We start from the raw sequence: 23,636 nt of genomic DNA, 5'->3' as shown, positions 1-23,636 counted from the left end.
TTCAAGCCTTCCACATCAGCCACAGCAGACGATGAACCTCAATCTTCAACATCGAGGCAGGCAGACAAAGAAGAAGATGACCTGCCTGCCCTGATGGAAACAGATGACACCTCAATGTCCCACCACCCCAACCCCTGGGCCGTGTACAGATACCAATTCGCGGAGAACGCAGCGGTAGCTGTGACGCACCCAGCACATCTTTAGAAAAAAGCCGAAATAAACAAGCTAATTAATTAGGTGCCGCCCGGCACGTAAATGTCGGCCCAGATCAGAGGCGATTGCCCAATTGCGTCGCCTCTGACCTGGGCTGACATTTATGTGCCGGGAAGCACCTAATTAATTAGCTTGTTTATTTCGGCTTTTTTCTTAAAGATGCGCTGGGTGCTTCCCGGCTACCGCGGTACCCCAGCATGCTTCACGGATCGGTATCGGTCGGCGGCCTGGAGGGTGGGGGCCACTGCACCACACAACCTCCGACGACTCAGCCTAACACACCATTGTCAGTGTGCTCGACGCTGTCTTCCCAATTCCGGTAAGTGATACTACACAGTATATACACTATTTCTACTTTATATCGGCTGTGTATTTTCATGTGTTATTTGGTATGATTTGGCAGCTTCATAGCTTAAAGGTTACTGGAGAGAGTGTTTCTGCCGAGAGCATTTGCGCCGTATTTTTGCCAACAGCGCTTGCACCGCGTTTCTGCCAAGAGTGCTTGCGTGAGATTTTCGCTACGGAGAACAGTGCAGGCAATGATTGTAGGGAAGTATTTCTACTTTATATAGGCTGTGTATTTATCATATCATTCCTGCTTTTACTATATATTACTGTTATTTTAGGTTTTGTGTGTTACTTGGCATGATTTGGTAGGTTATTTTTGGGTTTGCGAACGCTCACAAATTTTTCCCATATAAATAAATGGTAATTGCTTCTTCGCGTTCTGACATTCCGGCTTACGAACCATATCATAGGAACGCTCTACCTTTGGATGGCGGGGAAACCTGTAACATACAGCTCCTGCTACTCCCCCCTCCTCTTTTTTCTCTGGCTTCTGCCCTCCTCCTTTCTAGTCCCAATGAAGAGCATTGGTCTGAAACGTCAAATGTTTATTCCTCTCCATAGATGCTGCCTGACCTGTTGAGTTCCTCCAGCATGTTGTGTGTGTTGATTCATCATGTTAACTTGGCTAACATCTCAACACACTAAAATGCTGGAGAAATTCATCAGGTCAGGCGGCATCTATGGAGAGGAATAAACATTTCAGGCTGAGATCCTTGATCAGGACTGGAAAGGAAGGGGGAAGATGTGAGAATAAGAAGGTGGGGAGAGGGGAAGTAGGCCAAGCTGGCAGGTGATAGGTGAGAAAGGTGAGGGGGAAGGTGGATGGCTGGGGGAGGGATAATGAAGCGAGAAGCTGGGAGGTGGTAGGTGGAAGAAATAAAGGGCTGGAGAGGAAAGAATCCATTTGGAGAGGAGAGTGGACCATGGGAGAAAGGGAAAGAGGAGGGTTAACAAAGGGAAGTAGTAGGCGAGTGAGGAGAAAAGAATGGGATGAGAGGGGAGCCAGAATGGGTAATGGAAAAGGAGAGAAGGCGAAGGGAGAGAATCTTTTGTGATCATGATTGGGTATGTTTGAATGACATCACTTCTCCCTCTTCTACTAGAAGGGTATCTGCTACTCACTGTTCTTGCTGGCCTTGTTTCTTCTGGTTTTCCAGTTCCTGTTGTTGTCCCTGGATCTGCTTCTCCAACCTATAAAAGGTTATTCCAGAATCAGAATCAGGTTTATGTTCACTGATGTATGTCATGACATTTGTTGTTTTGTGGCACCAGTATAATGTGACACATAAAATTATGATAAGTTACTACAAGAAACATACATATTTTAAGAAATCTTTTCTCACACCTTATGAGTGGTGAGTATGTGTATTTTCCCTCAATCTCGGGTCCTCTACCAGAGGCCTGGGAGCTTGAGGGTTCAGTACAGTATCCCTGCTGTTCCTAGCAGAGCGCGCTTCTGGACCGAGATCTCAGATGTTGTTCCTGGGATTTGTTGGAGCCATTCTCCCAGTCCAGGTGTCACAGCTCCAAGTGCTCCCATCACCACCGGGATTACTCTGGCTTTAATCTTCCACATCCTTTCTACCACAAACAAGAGAAAATCTGCAGATGCTGGAAATCTTTTGGAAAGCAGCAAGATGGATAAGTCACCGGGACCGGACGGGATGTACCCCAGTCTACTGTGGGAAGCGAGGGAGGAGATTGTTGAGCCTCTGGCAATAATCTTTGCATCATCAATGAGGACGGGAGAGGTTCCGGAGGACTGGAGGGTTGTGGATGTTGTTCCCTTATTCAAGAAAGGGAGGAGGGAGAGCCCAGGAAATTATAGACCAGTGAGTCTTACTTCAGTGGTTGGTAAATTGATGGAGAAGATGCTGAGAGGCAGGATTTATGAACATTTGGCGAGGCATAATATGATTAGGAATAGTCAGAATAGCTTTGTCAAAGGTAGGTCATGCCTTACAAGCCTGATTGAATTTTTTGAGGATGTGACTAAACACATTGATGAAAGTAGAGCAGTAGATGTAGTGTATATGGATTTCAGTAAGCCATTTGATAAGCTGCCCCATGCAAGGCTTATTGAGAAAGTAAGGAGGCATGGGATCCAAGGGGACATTGCTTTGTGGATCCAGAACTGGCTTGCCCACAGAAGGCAAAGAGTGGTTGTAGGCGGGTTATATTCTGCATGGAGGCCAGTGACCAGTGGGATGCCTCAGGGATCTGTTCTGGGACCCCTATTGTTCGTGATTTTTATAAATGACCTGGAGGGGAGAGAGAAACACAAGGTGATAGGTGAAACCTGGAGGAGAAGGGATGAAGCAGAGAGCTGGGAAATTGATTGGTGAAAGAGAAAGGCGGCCATGGAAGAAAGAAAAAGGGGGGAGGAGCACCAGAGGGAGGCAATGGACAGGCAAGGAGATAGCATGAGAGAGGAGAGGGGAAAACAGGAATGGGGAATGGTGGGGGGGGGGGGCATTACAGAAGTTAGAGAAATCAATGTTCTTGCTATCAGGTTGGAGGCTACCCAGACGGAATATATAAGGTGTTGTTCCTCCAACCCGAGTGTGGACTCATCATGACAGTAGAGGAGGCCGTGGACTGACGTATCAGAATGGGGAGGGTAGTAGAATTGAAATGGACGGCCACCAGGAGATCCTGCTTTTTCTGGCGGATGGAGCGCAGGTTAAACTGTGTCTATGTGCGTCTGTGTGTGTCTGTCTCTCTGCCTGTCCATGTCTTTCTGCCTGTCTCTGCCTGTCCGTGTCTGTGTCTATCCATGTCTCCGCATGTGCGCGTCGTGTGCGCACCTGTGTCTGCGTGTCTGTGTGCTCGCGTGTGTATGTAGTGTACTGTGTGTGCATCTGTGTGCTCACGTGTGTATACAGCGTGCTGTCTGTGTGTGCATCTGTCTGCCTCTATCTATGTTTCTCTGTCTGCGTGCACGCCTGTGTGTCTGCGTGCGTGTCTGTCTGCATCTGTCTGTCTGCCTGCGCCTGTGTGCGCGTCCCTGGCTGCGCCTATCTGTCATCTCTCTGCATGTCTGTCCATCTGTGTGCCTGTCCCTGTCTGCGTCTGTCTGTCCATCTGCGTGCCTGTCCCTGTCTGCGTCTGTCTGTCCATCTGCACGCCTGTCCCTGTCTGCGTCTATCTGTACATCTGCACGCCTGAACATCTGTCTGCGCGCGCGTCCCCATCCGCCTGCGGGTGCAACTATCTCTGTTCGCCCGCACGTGCATGCGTGTCTGCACCTGCCTCTCTGCACGCACGTATATCTGTGCCTGCGTCTTCGTCTGTGTGTGTGTGTTCATTTATTTATTGAGAAAAATAATCCAATATTACATGTATTTGTTAGAAAAAATATGTGAACCTCTGGAGTAATGCCTTCTACAAAAGCTATTTGGAGTCGGGTGTTGCAATCAATGAGATCAGATTGGAGGTGTGGGTAGTAGAGGTACCCTGCCCTGTAAAAAAGACACACAAAGTCAGGTTACTGACAGAGCCTGCTCTTCTCAAGAAAGATCTATTTATGGGCACCATGCCTCGATCAAAACAACTTTCAGGGGACCTTAGAAGGATTGCAGAGATGCAGGAAGCTGGGAAAGGCTACAGAAGCATTTCTAAAGACCTGAGTATTCATCAGTTCACAGTAAGAGAAATTGTCTATAAATGGAGGAAACTCAGTACTATTGCTACTCTCCCTCGGACTGGGCGTCCTGCAAAGATCACACCAAGAACAGAACATGCAATGTTGAAGGTGAAAAAGAACCTAAGGGTAACAGTAAAATAAATTGTCTACAAATGGAGAAAATTCAGTACTATTGCTACTCTCCCTAGGAGTGGGTGTCCTACAAAGATCACACCAAGAGCACAACGTGCAATGCTGAAGGAGTTGAATAAGAACCCAAGGGTAACAGTAAAAGCCCTGCAGAAATCTCGAGAACTTGCTAAAGTCTCTGTTCATGTGTCTACTATCAGAAAAACACTGAACAAGAATGGTGTTCATGGAAGGACACCACGGAGGAAACCACTACTCTCTAAATAAAACATTGCAGCATGTCTCAAGTTTGCAAAGACTACTTGGATGTTCTACTACGCTTCTGGGGCAATGTTCTGTGGAATAATGAGACAAAAATTGAACTTGTTGGTAGAAATGCACACCGTAATGTTTGGAGGAAAAAGGGCACTGCACACCAACACCAAAACCTCATCCCAACTGTGAAGCATGGTGATACTTGTTAACATGTAATATTTGATAATTTTTCTCAATAAATAAATGAACAAGTATACTGTTTTTTGTGTTTATTTATTTAATTGAGTTCTCTTTATCTAGTCTTAGGACTTCAGTGAAAATCTGATGACGACTGAGGTCATATTTATGCAGAAATGAGAAAATTCTACAGGGTTTACAAACTTTCTAGCACCACTATTCAATAATCTGAAGGCGGAAGGGAAGAAGCTGTTCCTGAAACGTTGACTGTATGTCTCGAAGTTCCTAAACCTTTTCCCTGATGGTAGCAGTATGAAGAGGACATGTCCTTGATGGTGAAGGTCATTATCAAAAGATTAAACAGTTACAACCTTGCCAAATTTTAACGCCCACTCCACGCCAAGCATCATCATTGCACATGCAGTAGGCTGGGGCAAATCAAGACTGAGGCATCAAAGAGCAAATTTACAGGAATGATCCGAGGAGTGATGGCTCTGGCCTGTACTCACTGGAGTACCGGAGTTCAGAAAATTGAAAGGCCTGATAGAGTGGACATGGAGAGGATGTTTCCTATATGGGCGGGGGGGGGGGGGGGGTGTCGAGGTCCACATGCCTCACCTTTCTCCATCTTGTGTTGGTGGAGTGACTGGTGACAGAAGGGGTGTTTGATCGACTGTGACGAATAAAATTGAGAGAAACTGCAGCCTTGGGTGTGAGGTGTAGCCTCATGAACGCTGAGTCAATGCATCACCTTCACTCCACAAAACCCCACATCTGATCTCTGGGCACCAGCTAACTGGCACGGTCGTGTAGCTGCTAGCACAACGCTTTATAGCAATTGGGTTCTGTGTAGAATTATCACTGTCCGTAAGAAGTATGCACGTTCTCTCCATGACCACATGTGCTCCAATTTCATCTTTAAATCTTTAAAACTCTCCTTACTTTTTGAGCAGCTCCTCTTTGCTCTGGAGCACCTCCTGTAAGTTCTTGATCTGGCTCTGAAGAACCTTCTTGTCATTTTGCTGAACTTTCCGCTCATTCTCAATTTCCTGCTTCAGCCTTTGCACCTCTGCTGTTTGTTGCTGGGAAGGATAAAAGGAAAAAGGCCTCAACTTGATAGTTCATGGAATTCCCAACCCTACCCGAAATTCCATATGCAGCCATTCGTCTCCCCATCCCACTCCACTCTCAAACCCAGACAGGGAAGTGAACACTGCAGATGCAGGAAATCTGGAGCAACACATCACAAAATGCTGGAGAAACTCAGTAGGTCAGTCAGCATCTATGGAGAGGAATAAACAGTTGATGTTTAGAGCGATAGAGCAGTGAAAGAAGTGCATGGAGTAAAGTCAGATCTAACATACAGAGAGGCTTTGAGGAAAGAGAAGCAGAATAAACGGTGTAAAGATAGTAAGGTAGAAGGGCTGAAATGTGTGTACCTCAATGCAAGAAGCATCAGGAGCAAAGGTGATAAACTGAGAGCTTGGATACGTACATGGAATTATGAGGTAGATTACAGAGACTTGGCTGGCACCAGGGCAGGAATGGATTCTCAATATTCCTGGATTTCAGTGCTTTAAAAGGGATAGAGAGGGTGGAAAAAGGGGAGGAGGGGTGGCATTATTGGTCAGGGATACTATTACAGCTACAGAAAGGGTGGGTAATGTAGCAGGATCCTCTTTTGAGTCAATATGGGTGGAAGTCAGGAACAGGAAGGAAGCAGTTACTCTATTGGGGGTATTCTATAGGCCCCCTGGTAGCAGCAGACATACAGAGGAGCAGATTGGGAGGCAGATTTTGGAAAGGTGCAAAAATAACAGAGTTGTTATCATGGGTGACTTTAACTTCCCTAATATTGATTGGCACCTGATTAGTTCCAAGGGTTTAGATGGGGCGGATGTTGTTAAGTGTGTCCAGGATGGATTCCTGTCACAGTATGTGGACAGGCCGACTAGGGGGAATGCCATACTAGATCTAGTACTAGGTAATGAACCGGGTCAGGTCACAGATCTCTCAGTGGGTGAGCATCTGGGGGACAGTGACCACCGCTCCCTGGCCTTTAACATTATCATGGAAAAGGACAGAATCAAAGAGGACAGGAAAATTTTTAATTGGGGAAAGGCAAATTATGAGGCTATAAGGCTAGAATCTGCGGGTGTGAATTGGGATGATGTTTTTGCAGGGAAATGTACTATGGACATGTGGTCGATGTTTAGAGATCTCTTGCAAGATGTTAGGGATAAATTTGTCCCGGTGAGGAAGATAAAGAATGGTAGGGTGAAGGAACAATGGGTGACAAGTGAGGTGGAAAATCTAGTCAGGTGGAAGAAGGCAGCATACATGAGGTTTAGGAAGCAAGGATTAGATGGGTCCATTGAGGAATATAGGGAAGCAAGAAAGGAGCTTAAGAAGGGGCTGAGAAGAGCAAGGGGGCATGAGAAGGCCTTGGCGAGTAGGGTAAAGGAAAACCCCAAGGCATTCTTCAATTATGTGAAGAACAAAAGGATGACAGGAGTGAAGTAAGACCGATTAGAGATAAAGGTGAGAAGATGTGCCTGGAGGCTGTGGAAGTGAGCGAGGTCCTCAGTGAGTACTTCTCTTCGTATTCAATAATGAGAGGGAACTTGATGATGGTGAGGACAATATGAGTGAGGTTGATGTTCTGGAGCATGTTGATATGAAGGGAGAGGAGGTGTTGGAGTTGTTAAAATACATTAGCACAGATAAGTCCCCGGGGCCTGACGGACTATTCCCCAGGCTGCTCCACGAGGCGAGAGAAGAGATTGCTGAGCCTCTGGCTAGGATTTTTATGTCCTCGTTGTCCACAGGAATGGTACCGGAGGATTGGAGGGAGGCGAATGTTGTTCCCTTGTTCAAAAAAGGTAGTAGGGATAGTCCAGGTAATTATAGACCAGTGAGCCTTATGTCTGTGGTGGGAAAGCTGTTGGAAAAGATTCGTAGAGATAGGATCTATAAGCATTTAGAGAATCATGGACTGATCACGGACAGTCAGCATGGCTTTGTGAAGGGCAGATCGTGTCTAACAAGCCTGATAGAGTTCTTTGAGGAGGTGACCAGGCATATAGATGAGGGTAGTGCAGTGGATATGACCTATATGGATTTTAGTAAGGCACTTGACAAGGTTCCACACGGTAGGCTTATTCAGAAAGTTAGAAGGCATGGGATCCAGGGAAGTTTGGCCAGGTGGATTCAGAATTGGCTTGCCTGCAGAAGGCAGAGGGTGGTAGTGGAGGGAGTACATTCAGATTGGAGGATTGTGACTAGTGGTGTCCCACAAGGATCTGTTCTGGGACCTCTACTTTTCGTGATTTTTATTAACAACCTGGATATGGGGGTAGAAGGGTGGGTTGGCAAGTTTGCAGGTGACACAAAGGTTGGTGGTGTTGTAGATAGTGTAGAGGATTGTCGAAGATTGCAGAGAGACATTGATAGGATTCAGAAGTGGGCTGAGAAGTGGCAGATGGAGTTCAACCCGGAGAAGTGTGAGGTGGTACACTTTGGAAGGACAAACTCCAAGGCAGAGAACAAAGTAAGTGGCAGGATACTTGGTAGTGTGGAGGAGCAGAGGGATCTGGGGGTACATGTCCACAGATCCCTGAAAGTTGCCTCACAGGTGGATAGGGTAGTTAAGAAAGCTTATGGGATGTTAGCTTTCATAAGTCGAGGGATAGAGTTTAAGAGTCGCGATGTAATGATGCAGCTCTATAAAACTCTGGTTAGGCCACACTTGGAGTACTGTGTCCAGTTCTGGTCACCTCACTATAGGAAGGATGTGGAAGCATTGGAAAGGGTACAGAGAAGATTTACCAGGATGCTGCTTGGTTTAGAAAGTATGCATTATGATCAGAGATTAAGGGAGCTAGGGCTTTACTCTTCGGAGAGAAGGAGGATGAGAGAAGACATGATAGAGGTGTACAAGATAATAAGAGGAATAGATAGAGTTGATAGCCAGCGCCTCTTCCCCAGGGCACCACTGCTCAATGCAAGAGGACATGGCTTTAAGGTAAAGGGTGGGAAGTTCAAGTGGGATATTAGAGGAAGGTTTTTTACTCAGAGAGTGGTTGGTGCGTGGAATGCACTGCCTGAGTCAGTGGTGGAGGCAGATACACTAGTGAAGTTTAAGAGACTACTAGACAGGTATACGGAGGAATCTAAGGTGGGGGCTTATATGGGAGGCAGGGTTTGAGGGTCGGCACAACATTGTGGGCCGAAGGGCCTGTACTGTGCTGTACTATTCTATTCTATAACTCTAATGTTTCAGGCTGAGGCCCTTCATCAGGACAGATGAAAATTGGCCCCAGTCTTTTGGCACTGCTGATCTGAAACACACCAGCAGGTGGCAGTCATGGACACCAAAGATGGCTGAAACTATTGTCTTCATGGGGAGATCACACCCAGGATGAGCCTACCACCACCTTGTCTATGAGATCAGCAACTAATCAAGGAAATTTACCCATGTCTATAAATTTATGAAAAATATGACTCAATCCATCTCGAGTCAGTTCTGTGGACAAGAACGATATTCCCCGATGGTATGTCGCCTTACGGGTGCCAGGATCTGGGACAGTTCAGATTGACTCCTCAGCATTCTTAAATGGGAGGGTGAACAGCCAGAGGTCGTGGTCCATGTAGGTACCAATGACATGGGTAGGTTGAGGAGAAACTAGGTTTTGCATAGGGAATTCATGGAGATAAGTTAAAGAGCAGGACCTCTAGGGTGGTGATCTCAGGATTGCTACCTGTGCCACGTGCTAGTGAGGCCAGAACTAGGCAGATCATACAGTTCAATATATAGCTAAGTAGTTGGTGTAGGAGGGACGGCATAAGATTTTGGATCATTGGGCTCTCTTCCAGGCAAGGTGGGACCCGTACAGATGGGACAGTCTGCATCTCAACTGGAGGGGGACTAATATCAAAGCAGGAAGGTTTGTTAATGCTGCATGGTGGGTTTAACCTAGATTTGCAGGGGGATGGGAACCAGAGTGCCAGAACAATTAGTGGAGAGGTAGGCTGTGGAGGCAGCTGTTGGTAATACCTCAGACAATGTCAGGAATCAAAAGGTTGAGCATGGCGCGACCAGTGTCCTGAGCTGCGTATATTTCAATGCAAGAAGGATTGTAGGAAAGGCAGATGAGCACGGATCAAAAAGGCATTAATCAACACCTGGAATTATAACATTGTAGCCATTAGTGAGACAGGCAGCTCAATATTCTAGGGTTCCGTTGTTTTAGATGTGATAGACCAGGAGGGATTAAAGGGAGAGGGGTGGCATCACTGGTCAGGGAAATGACATGTAGTGCTCAGTCAGGACAGACTGAGAAATAAGAGAGGTATGACCATGTTAACAGGGCTATATTATCGACCACCTTGGCCATTACAGAGACTTGGATGGCTCAGGGACAGGAATGGTTACTTCAAGTGCCAGGCTTTAGATGTTTCAGAAAGGACAGGGAGGGAGGGAGGCAAAAGAGGTGGGGGTGCGGCACTGTTGATCAGAGATAAGTGTCACGGCTGCAGAAAAGGAGGACGTCATGGAGGGATTGTCTACGGAGTCTCTGTGAGTGGAGGTTAGGAACAGGAAGGGGTCAATAACTTTACTGGGTGTTTTTTATAGGCCACCCAATAGTAACAGGGATATCGAGGAGCAGATGGGGAAACAGATCCTGGAAAGGTGTAATAATAACAGAGTTGTCGTGATGAGAGATTTTAATTTCCAAATATTGATTGGCATCTCCCTAGAGCAAGGGGTTTAGATGGGGTAGAGTTTGTTAGGTGTTCAGGAAGGTTTCTTGACACAATATGTAGATAAGCCTACAAGAGGAGAGACTGTATTTGATTTGGTATTGGGAAATGAACCTGGTCAGGTGTCAGATCTCTCAGTGGGAGAGCATTCTGGAGATAGTGATCACAATTCTATATCCTTTACAACAGCATTGGAGAGAGATAGGAACATACAAGTTAGAAAAGCATTTAATTGGAGTAAGAGGGATTATGAGGCTACCAGGCAGGAAATTGGAAGCTTAAATTGGAAACAGATGTTCTCAGGGAAATGTACAGAAGAAATATGGCAAACGTTCAGGGGATATTTGTGTGGAGTTCTGTATAGATATGTTCCAATGAGACAGGGAAGTTGTGGTAGGGAACAGGAACCGTGGTGTACAAAGACTGTAATAAATCTAGTCGAGGAAAAGAAAACCTTACAAAAGGTTCAGAGAGCTAGGTAATATTAGAGATCTAGAAGATTATAAGGCCAATAGGAAGGAGCTTAAGAAGGAAATTAGGAGAGCCAGAAGGGGCCATGAGAAGGCCTTGGCGGGCAGGATTAAGGAAAACCCCAAGGCATTCTACAAGTATGTGAAGACCAAGAGGATAAGACGTGAAAGAATAGGACCTATCAAGTGTGACAGTGGGAAAGTGTGTATGGAACCTGAGGAAATAGCAGAGGTACTTAATGAATACTTTACTTCAGTATTCACTATGGAAAAGGATCTTGGTGATTGTAGTGATGACTTGCAGCAGACTGAAAAGCTTGAGCATGTAGATATTAAGAAAGAGGATGTGCTGGAGCTTTTGGAAAGCATCAAGTTAGATAAGTCACCGGGACCAGATGAGGTGTACCCCAGGCTACTGTGGGAGGCGAGGGAGGGGATTGCTGAGCCTCTGGCAATGATCTTTGCATCATCAATGAGGACGGGAGAGGTTCCAGAGGATTAGAGGGTTGCGGATGTTGTTACTTTATTCAAGAAAGAGAGTAGAGATAACCCAGGAAATTATACACCAGTGAGTCTTACCTCAGTGGTTGGTAAGTTGATGGAGAAGATCCTGAGAGGCAGGATTTATGAACATTTGGAGAGGCATAATATGATTAGGAATAGTCAGCATGACTTTGTCAAGGGCAGGTCGTGCCTTACGAGCCTGATTGAATTTTTTGAGGATGTGACTAAACACATTGATGAAGGAAGAACAGTAGATGTAGTGTATATGGATTTCAGCAAGGCATTTGATAAGGTAACCCATGCAAGGCTTATTGAGAAAATAAAGAGGCATGGGATCCAAGGGGACATTGCTTTGTGGATCCAGAACTGGCTTGCCCACAGAAGGCGAAGTGTGGTTGTAGATGGGTCATATTCTGCATGGAGGTCAGTCACCAGTGGAATGCCTCAGGGATCTGTTCTGGGACCCTTACTCTTCATGATTTTTATAAATGACCTGGATGAGGAAGTGGAGAGATGGGTTAGTAAGATTGCTGATGACACAAAGGTTGGAGGTGCTGTAGTTATCGTGGAGGGCTGTCAGAGGTTACAGCGGAACATCAATAGGATGCAAAACTGGGCTAAGAAGTGGCAGATGGAGTTCAACCCAGGTAAGTGTGAAGTGGTTCATTTTGGTAGGTCAAATATGATGGCAGAACATAATATTGATGGTAATACTCTTGGCAGTGTGGAGGATCAGAGGGATCTTGGGGTCCGAGTCCATAGGACGCTCAAAGCAGCTGCGCAGGTTGACTCTGTGGTTAAGAAGGCATACGGTGTATTGGCCTTCATCAATCATGGAATTGAATTTAGGAGCCGAGAGGTAATGTTGCAGCTATATAGGACCCCTGGTCAGACCACACTTGGGAGTACTGTGCTCAGTTCTGGTCGCCTCACTACAGGAAGGATGTGGAAGCTATAAAAAGGGTGCAGAGGAGATTTACAAGGATGTTGCCTGGATTGGGAAGCATGCCTTATGAGAATAGGTTGAGTGAACTCGGCCTTTTCTCCTTGAAGCGATGGAGGATGACAGGTGACCTGATAGAGGTGTATAAGATGATGAGAGGCATTGATCGTGTGGATAGTCAGAGGCTTTTTCCCAGGACTGAAATGGTTGCCACAAGAGGACACAGGTTTAAGGTGCTGGGGAGTAGGTACAGAGGAGATGTCAGAGGTAAGTTTTTTATGCAGAGAGTGGTGAGTGCATGGAATGGGCTGCCGGCAACGGTGGTGGAGGCCGATACGATAGGGTCTTTTAATAGACTTTTAGATAGGTACATGGAGCTTAGTAAAATAGAGGGCTATGGGTAACCCTAGTACTTTCTAAGGTAGGGACATGTTCGGCACAACTTTGAGGGCTGAAGGGCCTGTATTGTGCTGCAGGTTTTCTATGTTTCTACCACCTAACAGGACTGGGAATTTAGAGGAACAAACTTGTAAACAGATCGCAGACTGTTGCAAGAAACAAGGTTGTTATAGTGGGTGATTTTAACTTTCCACATATTGACTGAGACTTCCATACTGTAAAAGGACTAGATAGGATAGAGTTTGTCAAATGCGGTCAGGAACGTTTCCTTCATCAGTACATAGACATCCCAACAAGAGAGTAGGCAATACTTGATCTGCTGATAGGGAATCAGAAAAAGCAGGTGACAGAAGTTTGTGTAGGGGAACACTTTGCACCTAGTGACCACAATGCCATTTGTTTCAAAATAATTATGGAAAAGGATAGGTCTGGTCTGCTGGTTCAGATTCTAAACTGGAGAAAGGCCAATTCTGATGGTATTAGAAATGACCTGGCAAATGTAGATTGGGACAGGCTATTTTCTAGCAAAGGTGTACTTGGAAAGTGGGAGGCCTTCTAAAGTAAAATTTTGAGAGTACAAAGGTTGTATGTGCCTGTAAGAATAAGAGGTAAAGATAACAGGTTTAGGGAATCTTGGTGTTCAAGAGATATTGAGGCCCTTGATCAGAGAAAAAGGAGGTGCACAGCAGGTATAGGCAGGTAGGAACAAATGGAATGGAAGAATTGCAAGAGAACACTTAAAAAAGAAATCAGGAGGACTAAAAGAAGGTATGAGGTTGTCCCAGCAGACAAAGTGAAGGAGAATCCTGAAGGATTCTACAGATATGTTAAGAGAAAAAGGATTGCAAGGGACACAATTAGTCCTCTGGAAGATCAGAATGGTAATCTATGCATGAAGCAAAAAGAGATGGGGGAAATCTTAAATGCATTTTTTGCATCTGTATTTACTCAGGAGACAGACACAGTCTATAGAAGTGAGGCAAAGCGGCATCAACCTCATGGACCCTGTACAGATTCCAGAGGAGGAAGTGTTTCCTACCCTGGGTCAAATCAGGGTGGATAAATCCCCAGGGCCTGACAATGTTTTCCCTCAGACTCTGTGGGAGGCAAGTGCAGAAATTTCCGGGGCCCCAGCAAAGATTTTTCAATCATCATTAGAGACAGGTGAGTGACCAGATGATTGTAGGATCGCTAATGTAGTTCTGCTGTTTAAGAAAGGCTCTAAAAAAAATAAACCAGGAAATTATAAGCTGGTGAACCTGACATCAGTTGTGGAAACTTAGTGGAAGGTATTCTCAGGGACCGGATATATGTGTATTTGGATAGACATGGACTGATTAGAGGTCGTCAGCATTGCTTTGTGCGTGGTAGGTCGAACCAATCTTGGAGAGTTTCCAGGAAGTTTCCAGAAAAGTTAATGAAGGCAAGGCAGTGGATGCTGTCTACATGGACTTTAGTAAGGCATTTGACAAGGTCCCGCATGGGAGTTTGGTCAAGGTGGTTCAGTCACTTGCCATCCATGATGAGGTAGTAAATTGGATTCCAAATTGGCTTTGTGGGAGAAGCCAGGGAGCAGTAGTAGATGGTTGCCTCTCTGACTGGAGGCCTGTGACTAGTGGTGTGCCATAGGAATTGGTACTGGGTCCATTGTTTTTTGTCATCTATATCAATGATCTGGATGATAATGTGGTTAACTGGATCAGCAAATATGTGGATGACACCAAAATTGGGGGTGTAGTGGACAGTGAGGAAGATTACCAGAGCTTGCAGCGGGATCTGAACTAGCTGGAAAATGGCATGAAAAATGACAGATCGAATTTAATGTAGACAAGTGTGAGGTGTTGCACTTTGGAAGGGCTAACCAGGGTAGATCCTACACAGTGAACGGCAGGGCACTGAATAGTGTGGTAGAACAAAGGAATCCAGGGATACAGGTCAAGAATACATTGAAAGTAGCATCACAGATTGATAGGGTCATAAATAAAATTTGTGGCACATTGGCCTTCATAAATCAATGGATTGAGTACAGGAGATGGGATGTTATGTTGAAATTGTATAAGATGTTGGTGAGGCCTAATTTGGAGTATTGTGTGCAGTTTTGATCACCTACCTACAGGAAAGATGTAAATAAGGTTGAAAGAGTACAGAGGAAAATTTACAAGGATGTTGCGGGGTCTGGAGGACCTGCGTTATAAGGAAAGATTGAATAGGTTAGGACTTTATTCTTTCAGAGGAGATTTGAAAGAGGTATACAAAATTATGAGGGTAAAGATAGGGGAAATGCAAGCAGACTTTTTCCAGAGTTTTGGTGGGACTACAACCAGAGGTCATGGATCATTAGTATGTGGAATGAGCTGCCAGCGCAAGTGATGCATGTGAGCTCGATTTCAACTTTTAAGAGAAGTTTAGATAGGTACATGGATAGAAGTGTTATGGAGAGCTATGGTCCAGGTGCAGGTCAATGGGACTGGGCAGTTTAAATGAATCACCACGGATTAGATGAGCCAAAGGGCTTGTTTCTATGCTGACGGAAGCCCCATTTGTAAATGGTGAGAGATGGGGTGGTATTGGTGTACAGAGGGACATAATATGCATCCTTTTACATACACAGTGGTGTAGCAAGGTTCCAAGGTTGTCCAGCTGAGCAGTGGTAGTGGGGACAAGCTCCCACTACCTAAAAGTGCTCCTCACGGCATGCACCTCAAATAGCCTCTGACAACCAAGTCCAACTCCTGGCCTTCTCGTGTGCCTTAGCCTCTAAACCCAGTAGAACTGTTTCTACTGACAGGAGAAGGGGTGAAGGCGGGTCCTGGCACCTTAAAACCAGTGCTTCAGGTAGATGGAGCTTGTCAGCCTGGGAAGGCAGTCCATCTAAGAGAGGGAAAACTCTGATTTCACACCTCCGCTGCCTTGCGGCCACACCCACTCATGGGAAAGGCTTTGGGAGTAAACCCTGAGGACAAATCCGGAGCTGGAGTCCCTAAGGCAGTCCGACGTTGCCTTCAACCTCATTCTGGCAACTCCTGCGACGACACTGGTGCCAAGCTGTATCGGCCCTTGCCCTTCCCTTGGACAACATCGGTGTTGTGGAGAGGGGAGACTCGCTGCATGGGCAACTGCCAGTCTTCCATACAACCTTGCCCAGGCCTGCGCCCTGGAGAGACTGAAGCAAGACTTTCTAGGCGCAGATCCATGGTCTCGCGAGACTAACGGATGCCATCCAGTGTTGTAGCAAACATTAAAGGGGACACCCACCACCAGGTTCAGGAACAATTGTTACCCTTCAACCATCAGGCTCCTGAACCAGTGTGGATAACTTCACTCACCTCAACACTGAACTGATTCCACAACCTATGGGCTCAGGTTTTCAGTGATACTTGTTTATTTATTTTGTCAGAGATGCTTGGATATTAAAGAAATCAGGGACACGGGGTTCGTGCAGGAAGGTGGTACTTGGGTGAAAGATGAGCCCTGAGCTCAGTACATGGTGGCATACCGTTGTTACTCATGCCCTGTGATCACCTCCAGCACCAACCTTACAGCTCTCCAGCGTCTTGCTCTGTCGTTTCAGTAGCTGCTCGTACTGGGAACTCTTCTCCTCATAGAGCAGCTGCCAGCGTCGTGCTGTGGCCTCCAGTTCTGCAAACTAACAGGGAACATTTTCAACCCTTGCATAGCTCACAGCAAGGAAATCAGCCCTTCAGCCCACCAGCTTCATGCCAACCATTTACACTGATCCCATTTTATTCCCATTTTTTTTTTTTTTTTTTTACACCATTTGGTCCATCAACTCTGTGCCAGTTTACAAAGCCATCTCACTCTGCCGTTAATTTTAAGTAGAGCACACCAGTGCCGAGGAAATTTGGCATGCCCCATTGACCCTCAATAATTTTTATCAATGCACCATAGAAAGCATCCTATCTTGGTATGGTAACTGCCCAAGGCCAGAAGAAATTGTAAAGTTGTGGGCACAACTCAGTCCATCACCCTCCCCTCCATGGACTCTGTCTACACTTCTTCCTTTCTCAGTAAAGCAACCAGTAAAATCAAAGATCCCACCCAACCAGAATGTAAATGATAGTGCTATGACTACAGATACAGAGAAAGTGCATTGCTGGTAGACAATAAGATACATGGACTATGATATGGAGTAGATTGTAAAGATGAGTTCTCTTATCTCCCCCTCCTATCAGTAGAAGATAAATAAGCTTAAAACACACATCATTGTACTCAAGCATTTTTGAATGGATTTCTTCATATTAAAAATAGTGCCTACGCATTCTTCCAAATTCCAGTGAGTACAGGCCCAAAGCTGACAAACGCTCCTCATATGTTAACCCCTTCATTCCCGGAATCATCCATATCATCCTCTCTCCAATGACAACATATCCCTTCTGAGATAAGGGGCCCAAAACTATTGACAGTACTCCAAGTGTGGCCTGACTAGTGTCTTATAAAGCGTCAGCATTATCTCCTTGTTTTTATGAGACCATAAGATATGGGAGCAGAATAAGGCTATTTGGCCCATCGAGTCTGCTCCGCCATTCTATCATGGCTAATCCCTTTTATCCTCCTCCTCAACCCCATTCTTCGGCCTTCTCCCCGTAACCTTTGATGCCATGTCCAATCAAGAACCTGTCAATCTCTGCCTTAAATACACCCAATGACCTGGCCCCCACATGTACACATGGCAACAAATTCCACAAATTCACCATCCTCTAGCTGAAGAAATTTCTCTGCATCTCTGCTTTAAATGGATGCCTCTCTATCCTGAGGCTGACAGCCAATCAGAAAAGGCTCCTTATATTTCCACTCCTCGCCTCCTGCCTGTCAGCATTCCTCTATCCATGCCAGTATCTTTCCGATAACACCATAGGATTTTATCTTGTTAAACAGCCTCATGTGAGGCAATTTATCAAATGCCTTCTGAAAATCCAAGTAAATGACATCCACTGCCTCTTCTTTGTCCACATTGCTTGTTGCTTCCTCGAAGAAGTCCTACAAATTTTTCAGGCAAGATTTCTTGCCTGAACTGCTGCCGGTGCTACCTGACAGTGATGGTAAGAATTGGAGGAGATGGCAGTTGAATGTGTGGCTGAGGAGTTGGTGCAGGGAGCAGGGTTTTAGATTTTTGGATCATTGGGATCTCTTCTGGGGAAGGTGGGACCTGAACAGATTGGATGGGTTGCACCTGAACTCCAGGGGGAGCAATATCCTTGCAGGTAGGTTTGCAAGCATGGTACGGGAGGGTTTAAAATAATTTGCAAGGGGGATGGGACCCGGAGCGATAGAGCAGTGAAAGAAGTGCATGGAGTAAAGCCAGATCTAACATACAGAGAGGCTTTGAGGCTAGGATCTTTATGTCCTCGTTGTCCACGGGAATGGTACCAGAGGATTGGAAGGAGGCAAATGTTGTCTCCTTGTTCAAAAAAGGTAGTAGGGATAGTCCGGGTAATTATAGACCAGTGAGCCTTACGTCTGTGGTGGGAAAGCTGTTGGAAAAGATTCGTAGAGATAGGATCTAAGGGCATTTAGAGAATCATAGTCTGATCAGGGACAGTCAGCATGGCTTTGTGAAGGGCAGATCGTGTCTAACAAGCCTGAGGGAGTTCTTTGAGGAGGTGACCAGGCATATAGATGAGGGTAGTGCAGTGGATGTGATCTATATGGATTTTAGTAAGGCACTTGACAAGGTTCCACACGGTAGGCATATTCAGAAAGTCAGAAGGCATGGGATCCAGGGAAGTTTGGCCAGGTGGATTCAGAATTGGCTTGCCTGCAGAAGGCAGAGGGTCGTGGTGGAGGGAGTACATTCAGATTGGAGGATTGTGACTAGTGGTGTCCCACAAGGATCTGTTCTGGGACCTCTACTTTTCATGATTTTTATTAACAACCTGGATGTGGGGGTAGAAGGGTGGGTTGGCAAGTTTGCAGACGACACAAAGGTTGGTGGTGTTGTGGATAGTGTAGAGGATTGTCAAAGATTGCAGAGAGACAGTGATAGGATGCAGAAGTGGGCTGAGAAGTGGCAGATGGAGTTCAACCCGGAAAAGTGTGAGGTGGTACACTTTGGAAGAACAAACTCCAAGGCAGAGTACAAAGTAAATGGCAGGATACTTGGTAGTGTGGAGGAGCAGAGGGATCTCCGGGTACATGTCCACAGATCCCTGAAAGTTGCCTCACAGGTAGCTGGGTAGTTAAGAAAGCTTATGGGGTGTTAGCCTTAATAAGTCGAGGGATAGAGTTTAAGAGTCGCGATGTAATGATGCAGCTCTATAAAACTCTGGTTAGGCCACACTTGGAGAACTGTGTCCAGTTCTGGTCGCCTCACTATAGGAAGGATGTGGAAGCGTTGGAAAGGGTACAGAGGAGATTTACCAGGATGCTGCCTGGTTTAGAGAGTATGCATTATGATCAGAGATTAAGGGAGCTAGAGCTTTACTCTTTGGAGAGGAGGATGAGAGGAGACATGATAGAGGTGTACACGATAATAAGAGGAATAGATAGAGTGAATAGCCAGCACCTCTTCCCCAGGGCACCACTGCTCAATACAAGAGGACATGGCGTTAAGGTAAGGGGTGGGAAGTTCAAGGGGGATATTAGAGGAAGGTTTTTGACTCAGAGAATGGTTGGTGTATGGAATGCACTGCCTGAGTCAGTGGTGGAGGCAGATACACTCGTGAAATTTCAGAGACTACGAGACTGGTATTTGGAGGAATTTAAGGTGAGGGATTATATAGGAGGCAGGGTTTAAGGGTCAGCACAACATTGTGGGCCGAAGGGCCTGTAATGTGCTGTACTATTCTATGTTCTATGTTTACAGAAGCCATGCTGACTTTGACTTATTTTATCAGAAGTCTCCAAGTACCCTGATACCTCATCCTTAATAATAGACTCCAACACTTTCCCAACCACTGAGGTTAGGCAAACTGGCCAATAATTTCCTTTCTTTTGTCCTCCCTTCTTAAAGAACGAACTGCAATTTGCAATTTTCCAGTCCTCCAGGACCATGCCAGAGTCAAGTGATTCTTGAAAGATCATGACCAATGCATCTGCTATCTCTTCAGCAACCACTCTCAAGACCCTGGGGTGTAGTCCATCTGGCCCACATGACATCCACCTCAAGACCTCTCAGTTTGCCTAGCACTTTTTTCCTTTGTAATAGCAATGACAGTCACTCCTGCTCCCTGACTCTCATGGACCTCTGGTACACTGCTAGTATCTTCCACTCTTCTTATAACCATTTTAGTTGCCTGTTGTTGGATTTTAAAAGCTTTCCAATCATCCAACTTCCAACTCACTTTTGCTACCTTATATGCCCTCCCCTTGGCTTTTATACAGTCCTTAACTTCCCTTGTCAGCCATGGTTGCCTAGCCCTGCCATTTGAGAAGTCTTCCTCTGTGGAACATACCTATCCTGTGCCTTGTGAACTATTCCCAGAAACTTCTGCTCTGCCATCATCTCTGCCAGTATCCCCCTCCAATCCACCTGGGCAAGCTCCTCTCTCATGCCTCTGTAATTCCCCTTATTCCATTGCGATACTGATACATGTGACTTATGCTTCTCCCTCTCAAATTGCAGTATGAATTCAATCATATTATGCCACTGCCTCCTATGGGTTCCTTTATGTAGCTGACTTATTATCCCACTCAATCCCATTCTCCTGCCTTCTCCCTGTAACCTTCGATGCCCTGACCAATCAGGGAGCTATCAGCCTCTGCTTTAAATACACCCAATGACTTGGCCTCCACAGCCTTCTGTGGCAATGAATTCCACAGATTTACCATCTTCTTGGGACATGGGAGGTAGCCAGAACACCCAGAGGAAACTCGCACAGACAGTACCAAAGTATTTCTGCCAGGTTCCATATTCTAGAATTGCCAGCAGGCTCTATTACAGGGACTTTGTCAAACTGCATCTCTAACAATCTGGAAGAACTCCTACCTCATTCTTCGTTTGGACTTCCTGATGCGATGCCTGGGAAACGTCCTCATCCCTGTCAGAGAGAAACAACAGTCAGTGCGCTCTATCAGAGGGACCTCAAACTAAAGGAACACAAGTGGGAAGGGGAAGAGCGAGAAGGGGTGAGAGAAGAAAGAGAAGGAGGAAGGTGGAGGTTAGGGGATTCACTGCCAACCTTAGGCACAATGGGCTGAATATTCTTTTTACATTTTTAAATTTTCATTTTATTTTGAAATACAGCACGGAAACAGGCCCTCCCACCCCAATGAGCCCGCACCGCCCAATTACACCCATCTAAGTATTTAACCTACTACCTGGTACATCTTTGGACTGTGGGAGGAAACCAGAGCACCCGGAGGAAATGCACGCATTCACAGGGAGGATGTACAAATTCCATGCAGACAGCAGCGGGAATTGAACCTGGTTCACTAGAGTTATGCTAACCACTACACTACCGTGTCGCTCTATATATTTAATATTTACATGCATATATGTATATACACATACTCAGACACACATACAGATGTAGAGTTACTCAGACATTCACACACACACTCTGTCACTCAGTCACATATACACACACAGTCACACGCAGTCACTCACACTCACTCATACACTCACACCTCCACACAGTCACATACACACACACACACTCATTCACATACATACACACGTAGTCACAAACACACATATAGTCACAAACACACATATAGTCACTCACACACACACCCATGCACATACATTTACTCATGCACACTCAGTCACTCAACCACACTCACTCACACCAACACACACGAGACACATACAGACACAGTCACTCACACACATGCATACACACACCCACAGTCACTCACACCCTCACACACATTCCAACACACTCACACACCAACACACACACATACGCTGATATACAAACATCCATACACATACACTCACAAAGCGACACTGACATACAGTCACTCTCACACACAGTCACTCACACATACATACACACCCATGCACATACAGTCACTAATATACACTCACACACATGCAAAAACACAAATATGCTCACATACACACAGTCACACACACTCACATACATACACCCGCCATTCTCCCAGCCACTCACATAAACACACTCACACCCACACTGTCACTCACACCCTCACTCCGATACTCACACACACACACTAAGTCACTCATACATGTACATATGCAGTCACTCACACACACTCACACCCATGCACAAATTGTCACACACACTGTCACTCACACCCACACACACTCCGACACTCACATACATACAAACACACACACACCCACTCACACACCAATACATACATACACAGTCACTCACACACATACATGTTTGTATGCGCTGGTTCAAGAACGTGGCATCCATTATTAAGGACCCTCATCACCCTGCCACAAAATAACAAATTTCATTGCATGTTTCCATGATACTGATTCCGATTCTTGACCAGACAGCAGCCTACCTCTCCTCATCTGCAGTGCTCTCCACATCCTTCTCACTAACGTTCTCAACAGGAATTGCTGACTTCTGAAAAACAAAGTGATTAAGAAAGAATTATTCTAAATAGACTTTGGAAGTAGTAATATAGAACCCCGTGGCTGAGCAAGTGAGTAGATTGTTCAGGATCAGTGCAGCTCGATAGGTAGTCCAGCCAGAGTCCAGTCTGTCACCCACCTACATACATCACCTCTCTACATACATCACAGCTTTATCGGAGAGTGGTGAACAGAAAGCCACTGTTGAAAAAAGCTCACATGAAATTTCAGCTAGAGTTTGCCAGAAGGCATGTGGGAGACTCTGAAGTCAGCTGGAAAACGGTTCTGTGGTCTGATGAAACCAAAATTCAGCTTTTTTTTATATAGGCAATGTAATGCTCTTACGCTACCCACCTACATAGGTCAGCGTTTACATATGTGACCAACCTACATAAGTCCCCATCTCCAGACATCACCCAGCTACATATGCCCCGGTGCACACGCATCACCCACGTACATACATCCCCATGTACATACATCAGCTTTCTACATAGGTCCTAATGTAAATACATTACCGACCACATTTTATAAGTAATTAATGCAGAGAAAGACATAATTGCAAAGGATTGACAAACTTTTTCTTGCAACTGTGAATGTGACAAATAAAGCTATACTTTAAACTTCCTTGCTTACCTTTAAGGGTTCAAAGTTAATTTTATTATGAAAGTACAGATACAGTTGCAAGAAATGTCTTGAGACCTTTGCAATTACCTGGTTTTCTGCATTAATTACTTATAAAATATGGTCTGATCTTCATCTGAGACACAATAATGGACAAACATAATCTGCCTGAACTAATAAAACACAAATAATTGTCCTTCTTCTTGACAATATTAAGTGCACCATTTAAACAATCACAGTCCAGGTTCAAAAAAGTATGTAAACCTCTGGGGAAATGCTTTCTGAAAAAGCTATCTGGAGTCAGGTGTTGCAACCAATGAGATGAGATTGGAGGTGTGGGTAGTAGAGGTACCCTGCCCTGTAAAAAATGACACACAAAGTCAGGTTACTGACAGAGCCTGCTCTTCTCAAGAAAGATATATTTATGTACGTTATGCCTCAGTCAAAGCAACTTTCAGAGGACCTTAGAAGAAGGATTGTAGGGATGCAGGAAGCTGGAAGAGGCTACAGAAGCATTTCTAAAGAACTGAGTCTTCATCAGTCCACGGTGAGAGAAATTGTCTACAAACGGAGGAAATTCAGTACTGTTGCTACTCTTCCTCGGAGTGGGTGTCCTGCAAAGATCACAGCAACAGCACAACATGCAATGCTGAA

General features: G+C 45.5%; 1 protein-coding gene across 5 annotated transcripts in view; it reads right to left on the bottom strand.

The window, feature by feature from the left end:
- The window catches only part of LOC140212721 (E3 ubiquitin-protein ligase DZIP3-like), a 187,596-nt gene that overhangs the window by 54,264 nt on the left and 109,696 nt on the right, over nucleotides 1-23,636 (bottom strand). For all 5 annotated transcript variants that reach the window (XM_072283827.1, XM_072283828.1, XM_072283823.1 and 2 more), the window contains 5 exons: nucleotides 22,289-22,353; nucleotides 20,793-20,844; nucleotides 16,383-16,493; nucleotides 5,711-5,850; nucleotides 1,684-1,752 (listed from right to left, as the gene is read on the bottom strand). In XM_072283827.1, the coding sequence (XP_072139928.1) occupies nucleotides 1,684-1,752; nucleotides 5,711-5,850; nucleotides 16,383-16,493; nucleotides 20,793-20,844; nucleotides 22,289-22,353 (437 nt within the window). The remainder of the gene's footprint in view (nucleotides 1-1,683; nucleotides 1,753-5,710; nucleotides 5,851-16,382; nucleotides 16,494-20,792; nucleotides 20,845-22,288; nucleotides 22,354-23,636) is intronic.

The sequence above is a fragment of the Mobula birostris genome, chromosome 20 (assembly GCF_030028105.1).
Source record: "Mobula birostris isolate sMobBir1 chromosome 20, sMobBir1.hap1, whole genome shotgun sequence".
NCBI lineage: Eukaryota > Metazoa > Chordata > Chondrichthyes > Myliobatiformes > Myliobatidae > Mobula > Mobula birostris.
The sequence above is the reverse complement of the archived record's forward strand: the minus strand, read 5'-3'. Positions and strand labels throughout refer to the sequence as shown.